General features: G+C 37.2%; 1 protein-coding gene across 1 annotated transcript in view; it reads left to right on the plus strand.

The window, feature by feature from the left end:
* LOC113594762 (translation initiation factor IF-2-like) overlaps positions 1-22,269 on the plus strand; it is a 398,057-nt gene that overhangs the window by 23,678 nt on the left and 352,110 nt on the right. The window contains exon 5 of the mRNA XM_053208219.1: positions 12,609-12,734. Within this exon, the coding sequence (XP_053064194.1) occupies positions 12,609-12,633 (25 nt within the window). The 3' untranslated portion in view covers positions 12,634-12,734. The remainder of the gene's footprint in view (positions 1-12,608; positions 12,735-22,269) is intronic.

A 22,269-nucleotide genomic window follows, 5' to 3' on the forward strand; every position in this document is an offset into this window, starting at 1 on the left:
CTGAAATACAGGCATTACAGTAGAAGTAAAGACCTGGAATCTGAATACTTGGGTCTGGCTCTTAGCTCTATTACTTATAGGATGTGTGAATTTGGGCAAGTCACATACCTAATTTTAGTCTGAGTTTCCTTCTCTATAACATGAGAATAATAATAATGGTAGGTTGATATCCTCACAGAATTGTTTTGAGAAGCAAACGAGATGATACAGTTGCTGAAAGCTGATATGTGCTATATAAATGTGAACCTTATTATCTTATCAGACCTGACTGATCCAAAGACAATAACACCTTTGAAATCTTCCATAAGACTGAGAGAGGCTGAGATACTGTGCTTCTCTTCACCAGATGATTCTTTTGTAGTCAAAGCCTGGGGAACATGGTGCTGAGGCTGTAACTGCAGCAGAGCTCTAAAAAGCAAAACAGATTGGCAATTTAGGCTATACAGAATATATGTTTTAATATATAAGTTTCAAGATGTAAAGGTCATATAGTTGTATGATTTTGTGTAGTAAGTTTGTAGCAGTATAAGTCAATGGATTAGTGATTGGTGAAATATCTTTGTGAACTCCAGTAAACTAACAAATGGTAGTTATCTTTTGTTGTGACAACTGTTAGATATATAGTCAACTTCATAACTGCCCCCCACCTTATCTCCAAACTAATGGTCAGACTTGCTCCCCTAGATAATTCTAAAGAGGTTTAATTTAAACAAACAATCACACCAAAAAACATGCAAACAAATAGGTTTAATCATAACCTTGGTTCTAATCATTGATCCTATAGCTGGTGTTATATTTTTAACTAATATGTAATTTTTAAAAATGTAAATTAATACAGTAAACACAGTATTTACTCTATCATCGAACACACTGGCATGAGTTACATGTGTGATCCTCCCTCCTCCTGCTTCTCTTCTTGGACACAATTACTATCCGAAATCCTGTGTTTATCATTTGCGCTCTTGCCCATTTTAAAATATAATTTTATTTTACATCTGTGTCCCTAAATACACACAATTTTAGCTGTTTTTACTTTATAATGTTGTATTATGCTTATCCTTCATGTAACTTTGTACTTTCATTTTTCAATTATGTATTGCTAAGATTCATTTTTGTTGCTTTAACTATAGCTTATTTGTTCTGACTTTTGTATAATATTACATTTTGTGAATCTACTATGGTCTTTTTTCATACATTTTCTTGTGGATAAACATTTGTATAGTTTCTACTTATCGCTTTTATAGTGAACATTCTTATACGTGTCTCTCATGTACATGTGCGAAAGTAGAATTGCTAGGTTTGGGGCCATGTCTTGCTTAATATTACAAGGCAATGTTTAACTGTTCTTCCAAAGTAATTATGTCAATTTGTAATTCCACAAGCAATGTCAATGTCAATGTGCTATACCCTGTCAACAGCTGGTAATGTTAGATTTCTTAGTTTTTGGAATTGCTTGGATGTGAAATGATATGTCGTTATGGTTTTGATGTGTCTTTCCCTAATAACCAGTAAGATTGAACATTTCTTTATTGGCTATATGTGTTTTCTCTTTTGTGAAATGTCTGCTTATGTCTTTTGCCCATTTTCTATCAAGTGTTCCCTTCTTACTGATGTGCAAAATTTCTTTATATATTCTTGATGCTAATCATTTGGTGATTATACAGGTTGCAAATCTCTCAGTTGTCACTGTCTTGTCTCTTTCCTTAAGGTACCTTTGGTTGAACAGACGTTCTTTAACATCTTATGTACAACTCATTTATATGTACTTGGTATTATTTGATGTTGTTGTAATGGTGTACTCTTCTTTTTTCTTGTTTTTAGACTTCGATGCTTTTGGTAGATGCCAGAAAAGCATTTGATAAAGTTCAAAATCCATTACTCTTAAAAACATAGATACTAAAGGATAGCCACAGATCTCCTTGTGATAAAGATCTTCAGTCAGTAGTGACTTCATTCCTAATAGTGAAGCAGCATTTCCCAGAGTATGTTTGAGGAACACAGAAACCTATTTGATATTGTGCAAAAAAGAATTTTGGGGCCAAATAATGTTTAGAAAACAATGCTTTAAGAGACAGTTCCTTTAAAAAAATTTTTTTTTACATTTATTTATTTTTTTGAGAGACGGAGAGAGACAGCATGAGCAGGGGAGGGGCAGAGAGAGAGGGAGACACAGAATCTGAAGCAGGCTCCAGGCTCCGCGCTGTCAGCACAGAGCCCGATGCGGGCTCAAACCCACGACCCGTGAGATCATGACCTGAGCCGAAGTCGGACGCTTAACCGACTGAGCCACCCAGGTGCCCCGATAGTTCCTTTAAGTCAGTTGTAAGACCAGCATGTCCTCTCATCATTATTACTTTTGAAATTCAAGCCAGTGATTAGGCTAGGAATAAAAGTCTGACAGGAGGTCGCAAAATTCATGTTTTGAAATGGATACAATGGTTATCTTAGGTTTTTAAGGTAGACAAACTGAAAAATTATTAGAGATAGTGAAGACAGTATGGTGGCTAATTGCAAAATAATTATACAAATATCATCATTTTCCTATGTACAAGGGTAACCAGTTGCTGTATTTTATGTTAAGAAATGTAGCCAGGGGCGCCTGGGTGGCTCGGTTTGTTAAGTGTCCGACTCTTGATTTCAGCTCAAGTCATGATCTCAGAGGCATGAGATGGAGCCCTGGGTTGAGACTCTGCGCTGGGTGTGGAGCCTGTTTAGGATTCTTTCTCTTGCTCTTCCTCTGCCCCTCCCCCATATTCTCTCATAATCAATCAATCAATCAATCAATCAGTCATAGCGTTGGTTTAAAAAAAAAATGTAGCCAGAAGAGGAACACCTCTACCAGCTGTTTGCTTGCATGAAAATGAACCAGTGGCCTTATTTTCTGTGTTAGGAAAAAGAGTGACATCCAGGCAGTCTTTGGCTGCTTCCTTTGTCTTCCTGGATTCCAGAATCCCAGGAAATTTAAGAACAGTGGTATAGGTGGTGTACTGCAGGACATTTTGGATCTCTCCTGGGGTCATGTAGAAGCTACTTCTTGGGGCTAAGTCTCCCATTTAGTTTTTCAGTTATGAATGTGTGATTTGGATTCAGGAGATCTGGATTCTGATTCTGATTGTATTGCTTATAGGCTCTGGGGTTTAAGATGAATTATTTAACCTCTTTGAGGCAGAATTTCCTCTTTTGTGAAGGGGAGATAATGCCATCCCCGTAGGATTCTTCTGAGGTGTTTCTGAGGATGTTTGGAACATATTTGCACACTGTTAAGTTGTTATTACAAAGCCTAGAAGTCCATTATTTTAAGCTTAGCATGAATCACAGATGATGAATGCAACTTCTTGAAAAGAGATGGAACTTTCTACATTCTCTGAGATAGGGACTCCCAGAATTTTCCTTCAGCTTTGCAGCCCCTGCTCTGGAATCCCCAAGACTGTCATGTCGAGTGGGAATGAGGGTGACATCTCACAAGCCCTGGGTGACAAGAGCCTGGTTGTTGCAAGTAAATCATTTGACTCCTGAGTTCTGGAGGCTAGAAGTCTGAGACCAGGGAGCCAGTAGGGTCAAATTCTGGTGAGAACTCTCTTCCTGGCTTGAGAACTGCTGGCTTCTCATAGTGTCCTAGGTGGACGAGAAAGAACAATGTTTTTTAATTTATGTTTTCTGACTGTATATTGCTGGTATATGGAATGCAGTTGACTTCTATATTTTGATTTTATATTCAGCCATCTTTTTAAACTATCCCATATGTTAAATAATCAATTTGTACATAAGATTTTTGGGGATTTTCATATAGATAATGCTGTCATATAAATAATAAAAATGTGTTATCTCCCTTGAGATTTTTATGCCTTTACTTTCTTGTGGTTTTCTTATTGTGCTGGCTGAGACCTTCAGTACAATATTGTGTAGAAGTGGAGATGGAGGGCATTTTTGTCTTGTTTCTGACATTAACACACATTCTTTTAACTTTTCCTTTTTTGTTGTTGAGAGAGAGAAAGAGAGAGAGCATGAGTGAGAACATGAGAGGGGCAGAGGGAGAGAGAGAATTTAAAGCAGACTCCACGCCCAGCACAGGCCCTGGAGTGGGAATCGATCTCACTACTGTGAGATCATGACCTGAGCCAAAATCAAGAGTCAGATGCTTAACCAGTTGAGCCATCCAGGCACCCCTTTAACTTTCCTTCTTGAGGATGATTACCCATTATTGTAGGTTTTGTAGGTTTTTTATTGATACCCTTATCAGGCTAAAGCTATCCTTTCTGTTTCTACTTTACTCAGATTTTTTGTATTCCTATGTTATCTTGATTTTATCAAATGATAACTTTGCATTAATTGTGAAAATCAAATGTTTTTTTCCCTTTAATCTGTTAATGTGGTGAATTATATTTCTAAATTTTTAGAGATCTAATCATCTTTGGATGCCTGGGATTTACTGAACTTGGTCCTGTTATATTATCATTTTATATACTCTGTTTTAGTTTGCTAATATTCTAGTTAGAGTTTCTACATGTGTTAATGAATGAATGGACCTATAATTAAAAAAATTCTTTTCCTAGTTTGGAATCAATATTTATTGGTTTTATAAAATTAGTTGGGAAGAATTTTCTCTTTTTCCATTTTCCTGAAAATTTGTATACAGTCGGTATGACATTTTTTTCTTTCAAATGTTGCCAAAATTTGCCCAGCAAACCATTTGGACCTCGCATAGAATTTCTAATTTTATAGTCAACCCTATAGATTTTTTTTTACATTTTTTTCCCAATTGTAAATATAGTATATCTTCTTTGTGGAAAATAAAGAAAAGCATTAAAAAAAAACAATCACTTATAAATTACCCATAAAAAAAAAAAAAAAAAGAAAGAACAAACCACCGTCAACATTTTACTGGTGATTGAAATAGAGCAGTTAGATCCACCAGCCTCCTGAATGGTCAGTTTCCCAGTAAGGCCTACCTTAAGCACCCCTTTTCTGTTGTACCTCCCAAACTCTGTTTCCTGTTACTCTGTTTTTTCCTTGTAGTATTTATCATAATCTAACATAGTAAGTAATTTAATTATTTATTATGTTTCTTGTTTGTCTTCTTCTAATAGAATGTGTGCTCTCAGAGGTTATAAATCCTTATGCTTTCTGTTTTGTTCGCTGTTAGATTGCTAGCACTCGAGCAGTGCCTTACGCAAGGCAGACGCTCGTAACATTTGCTTAATATATGTAATTTTTGTACAGAATTATTTCTGTATTTTTACATAATGGAGTATCTGCCTTTTGTTTGTTTTGGTTTAACACTGCCTTAGAAAGATTTTCCTGTATCACTAATACTTCTCCCTCCGATCATGTTCAATGTACTGTACTGCAAATATATATCTTGAATTTCTTTACACATAGTATATCTATATATCAGTATACATATATGATACCTATATATCAGTATATAGATCTATCTCACATCAGAATCTCTCTTTGTCTATTTATTTATGTATACTTCTTAGTCCAGGCAAATCACACTTTGATATATTACAACCATAGATTAAAATGTTATGCACATATTTAAAAGTGGGATGGATATATATATATATATATACACATATATATACACACATATATATATATATATATATATATATATATATATATATACACACACATACATACATACACATATATGACTTGGCTGGACCAAGAGGTGTCTTATGCTATCTAATCTTCTGACTTGCTGAAAAACTAAAAGATACTGAATAACCTATTTTTAGTGATTGCCTTGTCTCAGTCACATCCGTCTTTTACTAATGGCGGGTTAACTTCCCAAGGTATAATGTGGCACCTCCTTGGTCCCCTCTTATTGCCATTTGCTTCCTGATAGCTGTATGGAATGTGTGGGTATAAATGGAGAGGTACTGATGATGGTCAGGGAAGGGGGAAAGCAACACTCCGGCTGCTACAAAAGATGGCGGGCATGCAGTTGAGGTCCATCTGCACCATTATTCACCTTTGCAACCAGTGATGGGCAGTGGGATGAGATAGACACCTTCCTAAGCTCTCTCACAGCGGCCCAGAATGGTTTGGCCTATGTTTGTGCTTCTTAGTCAAGTTTCATTGGCCTCCACATTAATTGTCAGGCCATTGCTCCTAGTTTTCAGAGTTGTTGTAAATTTTATCTGTTTATCACATCCAAAGTATCTTTCTAAAATGCAAATCAGAGTATGTTATTCACTTGATTTAAATAATTTAAAGACACCGCATTGCTCTCAGGCTAAAAAATATTGGTATTCCTTTATAAGGCCCAAAACGCACTGTACTATTTTTTTCCTTCATGGCTAGTCAGCCTTATTTCCCTCCATACCCCACCACACATCCTATAATCCAACCACAATGAATTTATTTGTTTAAAAAAAAAAGTCTCCTTCATCTCTTGGAACACGCTAACTCCTCTTACCCTTTCCTTACCATCTTTGCTCTTTCTTGCTCCTTGTTTACCCAAATAATTTTTACTCAATTTTTGGATTTCCTCTTATATTGGAATTTCTCCAGGAAGCCTCATACTAGTTTTAGTCTTGGTGACATGTCCTTCCCATTCTACCCCTTTCACAAAATTTGTCTATATTTGTCTCAAGTGGCTTTATTTCCCACTAGAAGATAAGATCCTTAAAGTTAAAGACTTTATATATCTTGCTCTCCATGATATCCTCAAGGTCTAGTATAGTGCCTGTCATTTTATAATTGTAGAATAAACACTTGGTGACTAAAAAAATGATATTTTTTTCTTTTTTTGTGTCCTCAGAGACTTCAAGCATTTGTCATTTTAAACCAGCAGAAGCATGAATAATGAAGGGAGTGCATAGTGCAGTGGTAGAAGGTTCAGACTCTGAGCCTATGAGCCAGTGTTTGAAAGCTTGCTCTAACATTTACTAGCTCTATGACTTCGGGCGAGTTATTGAACTTCTCTGCCTCAGTTTTCTGCATCTGTTAAGTGGAGATAATATTATTACATATCTCAAAAGGTTGTTATGAGGATTAAATAAGTTAACCTTTGTAAAGCTTTTAGAATTTACATGGCACATAGTAAACATATATATTGAGTATGGTATTTAAATAAACAAATATTTCCCCCAGTAGCCTTTTGAATTGAGAGTTATAAAATATTTAAAGCATATTTTTGACCGACTTTCAGATCTATTAGTATACCTCAAAGTGTGGCTGCCTAAGCTAACTTCAACACACACACACACACACACACACACATATACATACACACACACACACACACACACACACACACACATATATATATATATATATATATAATATATTGGTATTTTATTGCATTGGCAATAAGGAACGAGTGGCTCATAGCACTATTTTTATTCATTATAATCAGCTGTAATATTTTTGGAACATCCTTATGTTCTCCAAAAACTTACTTCATGAACTAAACCTCTTTAATATCTGCCAGGCACCATAATGTGAAGATAGTGGTTGTGGTCCTTCGATTTTCTTAGTACTTTTCTCACTGCAAAATTATGGCTGTTGCTTTAGATTATATTCTGACATCATGATCTTGGATGATTCTTAATAGTAACCTAGACAGGTGTAGTATGGGATGATAGTGCAGAGTAGTTACGTACAGAGAACTTTGGCAGCAACTTTGCCTGTAATATGAGTTGCCAAAGTGGCTCCCTCTATTAGATGTGTTCATACCCCACCAGTTTCCACTGAGGCATGGGCAGAAGCAGAGAGATCAAGGGCTATTGGCACCATCAGAATGATGGGAAGTTTTTATATTCCGTGCATCCCTCAGTACTAAAGTTCTCTAGAGTCTATGAGGCCCTAGTGCTACTCTGAAACTGTAAGTTTAAACTGGGACATGTTAGGAGACTCAGGAAGAACAGAGGAAATATTCCATAGAAATATGGAAGTTTGGGATAGTAAACAAAGAATAGGTAAGTTTTAGAATCATGTTGAATGGTAATTGGGAATACTTCAATACATCTTATTTCATTTAATTATCAACCCTGGGGAAGGATGTAAACTTAATATTTAAGCAGTTAAAGAAGTCCTTACATTTGTTCACCAATATGTATTGAATAATTACTACCAGGTTCAGTGGTGAAGTATTCTAGGCTTCATAACAAAGTGTCACTGGTGTGGAGGAGGAGCTTAGTTTCGATTTGTGTTGACCCACTCATGAAGGTGTGGTTTAAGTTGGGTTTGGGGAGAAATCAAATCAAATATAGAATTTAGCTCTAGTGAGGGGAAATGGGAAGCCCAAGGCCTAAAGGGGAAGAGGGTTAGTAGGTTCAGGTGTGATTTGACAGCTCTCTTTACCAAATGAGCTTCTTCATGAAGCAGGAAATAGTGCCTGAGGTGGAGCCTGTTTAGGAGTAAGGCAAGACAGAGTCCATATTATGAAACCTCTTTTAGGCCATCCTGAGTCTTCTAGGGGAATACTTGGGTTTGGGGGAAAAAAACTTGCTGTGCTGGGTTTTACATTTTCCAGTGTTTGTACTGAATACTCAAGAAACCATGTCAGACAGATGACCTTTCCCAAGATGTTCCCAAGATGTATATTCTGTAGATCATCAAAGTATTTAACAGTGGCTAGATGCATGGGTTCTGGTGTCGGACAGCTTTGCTTCTAACACAGACTTCAAGCAAGTTATGCAACTATAAATGGAAATAAAAATAGTACCTGCTATTTTTTAAAATTATTTTTAATAAAAATTTGGTTGTTATGAAGATTAAGTTTCAGTGTTTGGTATGGAGTAAGCAGTCAATATTCATTAGTCATTCTCATTTTTATATAGTATGGTAACAGTGATGTGTTGCTGAAAACGTTTGGGCTTTAGCATGCCCAAGTATGAGGTGACTGCATTTGAACCTTCGTTATGCAACTTTATTGTTGAACTTCCCTTTCTCATCCATAAAGTAGGGGTAAAAATTATGTTGTAGGGCTGTAAGCTAAAAATGAGATAATGCATGTGGCTTATAGCAAACTGTTATTGCTGCTTTTGGTTCAATTTTCAAGATGATAAAGCCAGCTGTGAGCATCCAGTATAGATGGTAGGGACAAATTTCCTCCTTTCTGGGATGAGACCTTACTTAGTGTGTGGCACTGATGAGAATAACTCTGATTTATGGCTTTCTGCATTGCAAGGCTCATAATCAGTGGGTTACTCTGAGTAATACAAAGTGGCAGAGAAATTCAACGTATGAAAAGAGCATTTATATAATTTGTTACCTTCTATATCAGCCTCTGGGCTATAATCTCAGCTCTGAGTCTGTACTGTAGGATGTGGCAGGCCAATATACTTGCCTCGGAAAGATGCTTAGGTATATCTGGAATGGGAGAACTTACTTTTACTATAATTAATTTCTATATTGATTTTACTAGTGGGTAGGTACGAGACATAATCTCTCCTGAGTCTCAAACACTAATCTGGAGACCTGGAACAGGCTTTCAAGAAACTGTCACTATAAGGTGTGAGGTCAGAACTGGATCTGGGATTTCCATTTCAAGGTCATGGAGATAGCCTGGGGGAATTATCTATATGCTCTGAGATAACTCAGAAAATCATTGGCATACCCATTTCAATTTAGTTAACCTTAGTAAAAATGGGAGGTTTTATATCAGTTTAACATCCTTAGAATTCTCTCTCTTCATCTCCTCTTCTGTTTGGCAAAGGGATTTCCAGCCTATTTTCAGGAAACTTCTACAATAAGTTTATATATTATATATAATATGTAATTTGTTATATGTAGTATATAGTTAGCCTGAACTAGTACTTATGGGCTTCTTTAAGGATCTGGTATATAGAACCTACAGTGAAAGCTGAAAGATGAAAAAACAGAATCTTTTTGAGGGGCTAAAGAAACTCAATTACATGTCTAGGCATAGGATGAAAAAAGTACATGGGGACGGAGAGAATGAAAACACAGTAAAGGGGTGATGGCAGATGGAACAAATCTCAGAGAAGGAGAGATGGGCAAAGATAGAGGGCACTGGGGTGGAAGAGTAAACATGTCTCTTTGGGATAGGGACTAGGTAAAATGGATGATGAGGTTATGGGGAACCTTCAATTGGATAATGTCCACCTTTTCAGTAAAGTGACAATGTCACCATCCCAGGAATGGAGTCTTGAAATGATTGGAAAGAGCTTAATACAGCTGTAATGTACTATAAGATAGGGAGACAAAAAGTAAAATGATTTCTGAGCAGAGTGGAGGATGTATGGTTGATGCTAGCTATCATAATTTGTAGTGAGTCCAAGCGGTATGATTTTGTGGCTTTCTCTGGTGATGTTAAGTAGCCTCGGGGTATAAACAAAAAACGATGGAATTGAATCATAGTACCAGTCTCTCAAGTTAGGAGGACTGTTTTTCCATAGGGAAAGAAGTTTTCCTTCTTTTGCTTAATCTGATGTGATTTTGTTTCCTTCCAACTCCTTAGCATTCTTTTGTTGGGTACTAACCACAATGAAGTGCAACAATTGGTCCCATATTCTTTTGCAAAGAATTGTTAACATAAAATTTTTCATAAAAATAAATTTACTAATCATACTTTTTAATGGCTACCTACTATATGGAACATGCCTATTCACTTTTTATTTTACTCTAGTCTTTTCAGATAGCCTTTCCTGTATATGTTGCTATAATATTGAAATAGATCATTTAAAATTTTTCTTCATCTCTTAGGAGACTGATTCTGAACAATAGCTATCCCTTGGCAACATTATATTATACATTGAGTGGTGCTAACCATGTTTTAGAACTTTGGAGTCTATCAAATGATATGTTCAATTCTTGGTATCATGCTTAGCTTTAGCAGGAAAAATCTCTCATTTCTAACAGTGAGATATCTGAAGATCTTAGGTTCATTCATCATCTTTTCCAACTTGTTCCAGCAAGACATGGAATAGTTATTGACCTTTCCAATATTTTGAATTCTATTGGCTTTTCTTCATTACTTTATAAAGGTTCAACATGCTATCTGCTTGGATGCAATGTCGTCATTCGTGCTGAACCAATAGCCAGCTGTGAGAGGCAAATTCTTCCATTAAAACATGTGGGCTTAAGGGTATTTAGGGCTTTGAAGCTATTTTGCATGGTACTGTAATGGTGGATACATGTCATTATATATTTGTCAAAATTTATGGTATGCACAATAAAAAACATGAACCCTAATTTAAATTATGGATCTTAGTTAATGATAATGTAACAATATTGGCTTATCAGTTGTAACAAATATGCCACACTCATGCAAGATGTTAATAATAGGAGAAAAGTGTGTGTGGAGGTGGGAAGGGTGAGAGGATATACCGGAACTCTGTACTTTCTGCTCAAGTTTCATAAAATTACCCTAAAAAAATAATGCCTATTAATTAAAACATTACGTGAGCTTCCAAAGAGGAGATGAAGATTCACAGCTAAAAGAAACAGTCGACATTTACAAAGAATGCTATGTCAAGCAATAGAAAGGAACAGAATGTGTTAAAAGTTTATAGGTTACAAGTAAAGCATTCTGGTTACCTGGTTGCACACGCATTTCAAACAACATATTTATGCTGACTTAAATATACACATAAAAGTAAATTCCTACATATATATGAACTGCTAGTATCTGCATACTCATAGGCATAAATGAGCATGAGAATTGCAGCACTGGGCCCACGCTATGCTCACCAGTCATGTTTCTAGCAGTAGCATCAGACTATGTTTTGTGGAAAGATGGGGCTGCCTTAATTTTTGAGATCCAAAATTCCTCCGAAGTTTTCTTATTTTACCCTTAACCTGCTGTATAATTATCTACTATCTTATCATAGATCTTCTTGAGCCTGTTTATATTTGATTCTTTTCCAAATAGGTAACAAGTTCTAAACATTTACACTTATTAACAGTTTTATGACTTAAAGCTATCCCTTAAAATTTTCCCAGGGATAATCCATTATTCTAGTGGTCTGGCAAATTAATGTGTTCTCATTTTTCTCTAATCCTCCCTGATTTTAAAAATTTAAAAAGAGATATCTCAGGTAATATTTTTCCCATGATCACACAATTATAAGATATTTTCTTATCTTTTGAAAAGGGAACTTTGACATCCCATGTTCCTCCAAGGAAGAGTATGAGGCTACTTAAATTATGTGAGTTCAGGAATTTTAATAGTTTACTTCCTTTAGTACCTTGCCAATTAATTGGTTGCTGCCTGAGATTTCACTGTGTTAAAAAAGAGACCACAGACCCAAAATAGACTCACTTGTGCTAAGCCGACATCACCAAACTGAGACTTAATACTTAACCTAATTGTAGTTTCCACCTCTCAATAATATAATCTTAACCAGTCAGATTGGAATTGCCTGGTAAACAGATAGCAAGTTAATCTGCCTGATATCCTCCACTTCACCATTCCCCAAAGGAAGGTGACCTTGTCTGAAACAATCTACTCTTTGCTTCTAACTTCCTTGTCCTACCTTCTGTCTATAAACATCTTCCATTTTGTATAGCTCTTCAGAGCTTCTTTCTGTTTACTGGATTGGATGCTGCCAATTCATGAATTGTTGCGTAAAGTCCCCTAGATTTTTAAATTTACTCAGTTAAGGCCTGTTTTTTTTTTTTTTTAACAGGTTTGATGTCAGTGTCCTGATCTGAAGAAAAACTTCTGATGGCTTTGGGGACAACAAGAAGCAGAGACATGATACCTGTGAACTCTTTGAGTGTTCTGTCTTCCTTGCCATTTCTGAAGGCCATGGGTAAGTTCCTCTTAGTTCTGAGCTCTGCTCTTTTCGAGTTGAGCTCCTGATCTAATGTTCATGTTGGAAACTGTGATAGTTCAGACTGCAATTCCCTATGTGATAGGAAAAGCCCAGCCCTTGGTTCAGTCCCCAGATTCCATGTTGGGAACTGCTGGTGGTTTAGTCCACTGTTTCTCATTAGTTTGGAATCTCAGTCTGTGGTCCCCATTTGTTGGGTCTGTTGTCAGCCCTTTCCATAGTCCCAGAGACAACGTTGGGACTGTTGGTGGTACACACAGGGCCTTCTCTTGGCCAGGCTGCAGTAGCTTTTCTTGGTTACTGTTGTGTGTCAAGGTGCACATGTTTGTTTCCCTTGTTTTGTGTAGATAAAGTTATTGTTAATGGGAATCTTTGAGGCCAAAAGCTGCAAAATTGGTGGATATGGGTCAAGAAGTTAAAAGCTGTTAGAGTGCTCTCCACTAACTCTGAGATTCCTGTGTCAAGATAAGTTGGTCATGAAACAGGTTAGATTGATACTGGGTCACCTTCCAACCTCAAGAAAATTTCTGTGCAGTGAGGTACACTGTGAGCACCACACAGCCTCTAACTCAGCAGTACATCCTCCTTAGATATCAGTTTAGCTCTGAGATACCCAAAAGGCTTAGCTAAAAAAAAGGATGACATCCTTAAATTCCAAAGAGTTGAGTGTGTCACCTTCCAGCACACCCACTTATTTTATGTCTAAGAACTATGGTCCCAGAAGCTATAAATAGCTACAAAAATGGCAAAATCTAAATAAAATAAGCTTAGAATTATAATGGCCATTATGGGGAACATTCTAATTAGAAAAGATTGTTCATTTAAGAAGTGTATTTGAAAGGAAGTTTCCTGAATTAAACAGAGAGGATAGGATACCTATTTTAATTTCATGAAAACACAGTTATTTATTTGCATACGTTCAATAAGAATCTGTTCTCCTTGTAACAGGATACAAGTGGAAACTTTGGCTATATAGTACCAAGGCTTTGGTCAAAATATCACGTTTGATAGACATGTATGTAGACTTACCTATGACCAGACAGCTTTAAGGAACTGCTTGGAAAAATTGGCCTTGCTTGTATCTTGTTTATAAGGTTCCCAGTAGCCTTACCAGATGAGTAATGAAGGTCACTTCCTGGCATGCCCAGGAAACTCAGGATATTTGGGGGGACTACCAGAAGAGAGAATTCACCCAAACTATAGGTATTACAGTTAAAATCCAATGATGAGTCCTGGTTTGTCCTCTTGGCCTCTGGGACTTTTAAGAATTCAATCTGAGATTCCTTATGAAGAGTTCTAGCAAAATAGTCTATAAAAAGAGCTCATATGGTCAATCACAATTTTGGCTGCACTTATGTAAATAATTAGGTCAAGTTTAATTCAAAGAATTTAGTTTTAGTGTAATTATCTTGGTTAAAAAAATGGGGGTGATTATAGAGAGAAAAACTATATTGGCACTTTTGTAGACATTAGGTTCTAGTCCTGTTGATTGTTTTTGAGGGGTTTTTATAGAACTATAAAGTAGGATGGATCCTGAATTCTTCTTGTTTTCTCAAGTGTCTGGCTACGTCTCTCCAAACTTTTAGAATTTTCTCCCATCCTTCTGTTTTGGAATCATTAAGAACACGGACTGCCCCCAAATCTCCTTGAAAGGGACTATACTGGGTCCTCCTCACTACCCACATAGCCCACAGACTTCAGAGCCTTGAATGTTGGGACCACATCTACCAATTAAAAAGGGAGTGCCGTCATAGGCTTCAAAATCAAACTGACAAAGAAGAGATGTAGCTGACATCGACGTAGACTGCTTCCTCCCTGGATGTCATATCAAGAACATTTTTCTTTTCATTCTTCCTTCTCTTTCTGACCAATAATTTTCCTAATTCTTACACCATGGAAGTCTTTATGCCTCTTTTGTCCATTTTTGCCTCTCTCTGGCCTAGATAAATAATGATATCTCAGGCCATTGCCAAGGGGATAACCTTTCGGACTGCTGGATTTGTCATCAAAAACTGACCTGTCTGCAATGCTAGAATCCGTTAACAGTGGCACCTTTAGCAGGAATGGTTTGTGCCACAATAGAATATATGTTTGTCGTGGTGGTTATCATTCTCCTTGGGGCTATGAATGCCTAGTTGGCCGGTGTAAAACTAGACAATGCCTCTTAGGTTATCTAACTTTGTGCCTGTTTGAAAACAAACTGAGACGCCTCAGTGGTCAACTCCCTTGGATTTATATCACTGAGTTAGAAAGGTCATACCAGGAGATATTTATAATTCAGAATTTACTTCCTTTGGCAAGTCCCTACTTCCCTGTTTGGGGATGAGTACAAATGAGGCTATGATCAGGAATTTCTCCTTAACTCTAGAAAATATGGAAGAATCCTTTACGAAAGTGATAGCTGCCCCAAAAGATTCGTAGGCTTTCTGGCCAAGGTCCGTCTTGATAATAGGACAGCCCTTGATTATCTTTTAGTTGAACAAGGAGGTGTCTATGCTGTGACCAACACCATTTATTGCACCTGAATTAACATTTCTGGGGAAGTGTAAACTCAGCTACATGAGATCGTTGAACAAGCCAAGTGGCTTAAGGAAGTGACTCCTTCAATGCAGTCTTTCTTTGACTGATTTGATTTTGATTGGTTTGGATCTTGGGGACCATGGCTCTGAAGTACACTCCAGACATTGGGAATTACCCTGCTTATAATAATCATGGTAATCTCTCCAATGCACTGTATTTTCTCAAAAGCTTTAAATGCATGTTTGTGGCCACTGACCACCATGCAAATGATCCTGTTAGAACTGGAACATCAAAAAAGGAATGTAGAGAATGACTGACTAAAAAAAAAAAATGTGAACTTGAACTTTTGACCTGTGAATAACACAGAGATTCAACAACCAAAAAATGTTATCTGTGAATACCACACAGAGGATCAAACAAAAAGTTTGAGAACTTCAGAGCAGTATCTGGGAATGATGCTCATGTCTTAAATTTTGATCACATCTCTTGGTTAACTGAGTGTTCAACAAGGGGATATTGTTAAAAAAGAGACAACAGCCACAAAATGGAGTTACTTGCGCTAAGCCTGCATCACCAAACGGAGACTTAATACCTAACCTAATTGCAATTTCAGTCTCTCTGGGAATGTAATTTTAACCAGTCAGACTGAAATTTCCTGGTCAGCACTAGTGAGGTAATCTGCCTGATAGGCTCCTGCTGTCCCCCAAAGGAAGGTGACCTTGCCCCAAACAATCCACTTTTGTTACTAATTGTCTTGTTGCCTCCTTCTGCTGATAAAAGTCTTCCATTTTGTATAGTTCTTCAAAGCTTCTAATTACTAGACAGATTCATGGATTGTTGAATAAAGCCAATAAAGTGTTTAAATTTACTCAATTGAACTATATTTTCTTAAACACTGTTAAATACTTCCTCCTTTGACATGATTGTTTGACTACTGTTAACATTTTACTACACAGGGAGGTACATACAGAATGAAGAGAGTGAGAATAGAGAAAATAAGTGTCCTCAAACTTTGCATCTGTGCTTAGAAAAGAGAAATTTGTCAACGGTTTCCATCAGTGGATAATCAAGGGCATGAGATAGTGGTCTATTCCATGGGACACCAGAAATGTTGGCTTTAACAGCATGTTAGGCCAGTACTCAGCAGTTAGGCTACAGTGACTCCAGATACCCTTGTTGGTTTGTAAGTGGTTGCTTGGTGTAGGAACTGACTTTGAAATGACTGAAGTTGGAATATTTCCTCTTCAATGATATGATTCTGGAAAGTAGTCTATTATAATGCAAAGAGCATGGGCAGGAGCTAGGTCTAAATCAAATTCCAAACCTGCCAATAAGATATGTGTGACTTTAAGCACATTTCTTATCTTCTCTTTTGCTTCCACCTATTCTCTGGAAAATGGAGAAATAAACTCATAGGATTGCTTCCATTAATGAGGCAGTAAAACTAAAATACAAGTTTGGTGTCTGGAACATTGTTGGCACCTAATACTGGGTAACTGTTACTGTGGCCTGAAATGAAGTTTATCTTCCACTTCCTGGTACTTTCAGGATCTGATACTTTAGCCTCACTGTTAGGAAAAGCTGAGTGTCCTCAATAACAGAGGCTTCCCTATATACTTCTTCTGTCATATCATTTGCAGTCTTGGAATAATAAAACTAGAAAGAGCTTGGAGAGAACCTATTTCCAAAGCTTTATAATGCACACTAAAAAATCTGACACCAAGGGGTTTGATATGACCAGCTGAGGAACCTACTTGGTACCGATCCCTTCCACATAGTAAGACTAAGCATGACCTTACTTTACTTTAACGGAGAAATAGCATGACAATGTAGCAAACATAAAAGGTACAGTTTTTTTTGTTTTGTTTTTCTTTTTTTAATATCACCCTTACAAGAATAAAATTTTCTTTATTGGGATGCCTGGGTGGCTCAGTCAGTTAAGCATCTGACTCTTGGTTTTGGATCAGGTCATGATCTCAAGCTTTGTGAGTTCAAGCCCTGCATCTGGCTGTACATTGAGAATGTGGAGTCTGCTTGGGATTCTTTCTCTGTCCCTCCCCTGCTTGCACTCTCCTCTCTCTCAAAATAAATAAATAAACCTTAAAAAAATAAAAATAAATGTGAAGTTCAGGTAAACAATTTTTTTAAAAAAATTGTCTAATTCTTGTCCCTATAGAATAAATTACACAGAATTGTAATCATTTAGGTATTATTTTGAATGTTGCTTTTTATAGTTAATCACATGCCTATCATTTTTTTCAGTATTGTTATATAATTTTTAAAATTATACTTTTTAATGGCTGTATAATATTTAACTCGATGGAAGTATTATCTGAAAACATTTGCTGACAATTGAAAATTTTCTGTTGCTACCTATACAGCAATGGATATCAAGGCAAACAGTCTTTTCTTTATCATTCCATTAGATACATACTGAAATTTCACATTCTTAGGTCAAAGAGTAAGGAAATTTAATGGATCTTAATATGTATTGCCAAATAACTACCAAAAATATTATGCTAATTTATAATAGCACCAACAATGTACATTAGATTCGCTGTAGCCACACCAATAATGAGTACTGTTTTTAAAATATTTGCTAATTTAATAGGTGTGAAAGGGTACCTCATCATTTTAATGTAAATTTATTCAATAATTAGTGTGGCTGAATATTTTTTCTATGTGTTTACTTACATGTTAGGTTTTTTCTTGTGTCCATTGACTCTTCCTAGAAATTGTTTATCTATTAAGATTAAAACAGTTACTTTCTAAGAAGTGTTTCCTTCAATGGTTTAATTTATTTTTAACTTTCTATTTTAAAAGGAAATTCACATTTCTGATAAAGAATTCACTGTAAAGTTCCAAGACTATCATAATCATCTGTCACTGTTGTCAAATCAACTTACATAAAAAGAAATACTAGAAAATCCCTTTATGTGTCAAAAGTATGCATATGCACTATATTTATTTCAGGTCCTAAGTATGTGATATGCAAAGAGTCAAGTGAGGTAAAACTACTTTACAGTTGATATTTGTAGTCCTTAGCATTCTGTCGTCATATTATGAAAGACAATAATACGAGAAACTTTCATAGATTTTATAGAAGAAAGAGCCTTTCATAGATTTTATAAAGCACTTAAGAAGTGATTTTTAAAGTGGCTATTCAAGGAATAGAAAGGCTATTATGTGTATGCTTATTTATATTCAAGGGGCAAGATATTACTTATAAAACAGTACTGTTAAAATTTTTTAAAGAGTGAAGATTGATCTCTCCTCTCTTAGTTGCACTCCCAACTTTCTAAGTTTACTGTCTAGATGAATTCTTTTTACTCTGATGTTGGAGAGTTGAGAAATAGTAGATTTTTAAAAAGTAGTAGTAGACCCAACATACCAACATATGACAAGATTCTATCTACCTTGGGCTTCTGAAGTGCCTTTAGAAACATAAGATTAAAAACAAAGTCACCGGCTTGTAAGGCACTATTACTGACCATCTGGTCCAATTTATGTGTCTTTTCTACTACATCTGCTAAAAGTAGTATTTGAAACTATGCTTGAACATTACAGTGAAAGGGAATGTCCTCTTTCAGAGGCATCCAAATCCTAGGACAACTCTGAACGTTAGAAAATTCTTTTTTGTATAGAGTTAAAAGCTGTTTTGGTTTGTTTGTTAGTTTTTTTGTTGTTGCTGTTGTTGGTATCACTTAGTCATTAGTCTTGGTTTTACTCTAGAGATTTGTGGAACAAGTTCAATCTCTCTTCCACATGACAGGCCTTCAAATATTTGAAACCAGCTCATGAACAAAAAACTACAATGCAAAGCACAGAAGAAATGCCATAATTGTGGTATAGAGATTTATTTATTGAGGTGCTTCAAAGTGTGTAGAGATCAAATCAGTTTAGGGAATTCAAGAGTATGTGACAATTAAGATAGACTGAAGTGAGTGGTGGATTTTCCAAGGAGAGTGGACTGAAAAAGTGAAAACATGGAGTAAAGCAAGAATATGTCCCAGAAACAGTTCAGTTTGGCTGATGCATAGAAGTGTGAACTCTGAGAAGGAAACTGGGAAAAAGCATTATGAAAAGGCTTGCGCACAAGCAATTATTAAAGGTTTTAGAAGTAGGGTCTGAGCTCTGGGAAAGTCAATTGACCGTAGAACTAACAGGATTGATGGAAATGCAGAAAAATAGGATCAAGGACTATTCTCTTACAAAAGTGTAGTGAGCAGGCTATGAAGGCCTGAATGTGTGACAGAAGTTGGAATGGGGAGGAGATGGATATGGAGTACAACGTATAGAACTTTGAAACAAATTTGAAACTAATTTAGTAGGTTGAGGAGAGGAGGAAAGAAAACAAGGGAAAGCAAGAAAGAAAAGATGACCCTAGTGTTTCACGTTTCAGCTCTAGAAGAATGGCCGTGCTAGAAACAAAGGTTGCAAAAAAGAGTGGTTTGCTGAGATTGGAGAAAGACAATGAGTTGCTTCTCAACAAGTAACCAAGAGTATGTGTGGGATATATGATCAGCGGGCGTTTGAAAATGCAACTATGAACCTCTATTTGACTCTGTAAAAGGGCCCCAGTCAGACCCCTGGCTGTCCCCAGGTCCAGCAGACACTGCCAATCAAGCAGGCAAGAGTGGGAGCAGAGAAGGAACCATGTGATATGGAAGAGTGGGGAAAAGTCCCATAAGTGTTGTGCAGAGTCCGCTGGTGTGGAAAGGGCTGAGAAGTGAGCAGTGAACAATCAAAATATCATGTTGGTGAGGATTTAACTCTATGCGGGTCTACAAAGTCAGAGAGAATTGAGCACATTTAGTCAGGCAGGAACACAGACTGTGCTTGCTTATCTGTGAGAGAAGGATAACACTGTGCCTGCCTTCGTGGATTGTTGTGTCAATAAAATGAAAATGTACGTAAGAAGCATCACACTGCCTAGAAGAGGTAAGCAAGCCATAAATACTTATTAATACTGTATGATATTATCAGATGACAGATAAACTCATTGTTCCTTATACTATGTAAACATTCAAAACTATCTTCCCAAATAGCTCATCACTTTCCTTGTTAAAATTGTAACCTTCCTAAATCATAATATTGTATAAGACAAAGAACATTTGACCAGGGATAAAGCCTCAGATTCCTAGTGTCAGCTGCTTGTAACCAACTTTGTGATCTTACTCAAGTTCTCTCTCTCTTTTTTAAGTTTATTTATTTATCTTGAGTGAGAGAGCATGAGTGAGGGAAGGGCAGAGAGCGAGGGAGAGAGAGGGGGAGACAGAGAGGGAGAGAGAGAGAGAATCCCAAGCAGTCTTCATACTGTCAGTGCAGAGCCCCATGCAGGGCTCGAAACCACGAACTGTGAGATCATGTCCTGAGCCAAAGTCAAGAGTCAGATGCTTAACAGCTAGCCACCCAGGCACAGTTCTTTTTTTTTTTTTTTAAGTTTATTTATTTATTTTGAGAGAGAGAGAGAGAGAGAGAGAGAGAGAGAGAGAGAGAGAGAGAGAGAGAATGAGAATTCCAAGCAGGCTCCTGTACTGCCAGAGCCCACTTGGGGCTCAAACTCAGGAGCCCTGAGATCCTGACCTGAGCCAAAACCAAGAGCCGGCTGCTTAACCGACTGAGGCTACTTAACCTTACTAAAGTTCTTTATCCCCTCTTGATATCTTCATCTTTCTATGAAAGGGGTAGGGCTTCTTGATCTCTAGAATATCTTTTATCTGTGAATGCAGATTCTGAGGTGTGGGTTTGCAAGACTGAATTTCTTACAGCACCACTTTGTGTTCCAGAAGCAAGAGGAAGCTGGAGTTTGGGTTTTCCATGTTTAGACACCTGCTGCCCCGGAGGGAAAAAGCGGGTTGGATACTTGTTTGGCCCTATTAAGGATCTTCCTTTCTCGCTCAGCACTCCCCTCCCCTCCCCTGTCACCACTGGCCACCACCTTGAGAGGATCACAACCAGTTTCACTGTGGACTTCAATCCTGTTTACATAGGTCACTCTAGGAAAATCCAGACTCTGAGGTCATCTGATCCCACAGATCTCATCCCTCATGGGATCACGTCTCTCACTTCTCTATTTCTCTGTGCATCCTCTTTTCTGACTATATCTGTCACCCACCCCCAGTTCCTGAACGCTTTTCAGTGGAACTCACAGTCCATTTTGAGCAACCTCTTTCCTTCACCCTCTTGCTTTGTTTGGCCCTGGCTTCTCCCTCAGACACTGCTTCTTCATGAGCCCTCTCAAGTTCTGGTTATTTTTCTCCTATAACCTCTTACCACGAGGCATGGAGGTAAGGAGAGCATTCTCCTTACTGCTCAATGCCACTTCCAGCCCATTCTCCCTCTCTCGTACTCCTACTAGCTTCACATCCCATGTCACCAAACCATCCACCAGTCCTTGCCACGGTCTTCTGCAAACTCTAAAGTCATCTTTCCTCATTCATTGAAGTGCTTAACTCCAGGTTCACTGACACTATTCCCAACACTATTTCATAATTCTTGGTGATCTTAATAACCCTGTAATGATCCCTCTAATATCCTGGGTTTTGTTTGGTTTTGTTTTTTAGCTCCTTAAGCTTCTTCTCTCCAAGGATTTTGTCCTCCAGCCCATCTCAGTCACTCGCTCACATGGTTATATTCTATACCTTGTACTTGCCAACACCTGGCACCTGTCTATAATCTCAGTTTCAGGAATTCTAATTTGTAAGTCTCAGCTCTAATTTTTAGCTTTCTCCCTCACATACCCAACTCCAACAATTTATTGGTTTTATGGGAACCTATATCATATGATCCTTCTACCCTTTTTTCACAGCTCCCTCCCCTCAGGATCTCACTTTCTTTCTTACCCATGATAATTTCTCATAATAATCATTATCATCAGTCCCTTGGGCATTCCCTAAACTCCTTTGCTACTGTCTCACTTTGTGTGCTTGCCTGACAAAAGCTCAAATCTAGTCACATCCAAATATCTACCTATCCCATGCTTGTATCCGCA

The sequence above is a fragment of the Acinonyx jubatus genome, chromosome F2 (assembly GCF_027475565.1).
Source record: "Acinonyx jubatus isolate Ajub_Pintada_27869175 chromosome F2, VMU_Ajub_asm_v1.0, whole genome shotgun sequence".
Taxonomy (NCBI): domain Eukaryota; kingdom Metazoa; phylum Chordata; class Mammalia; order Carnivora; family Felidae; genus Acinonyx; species Acinonyx jubatus.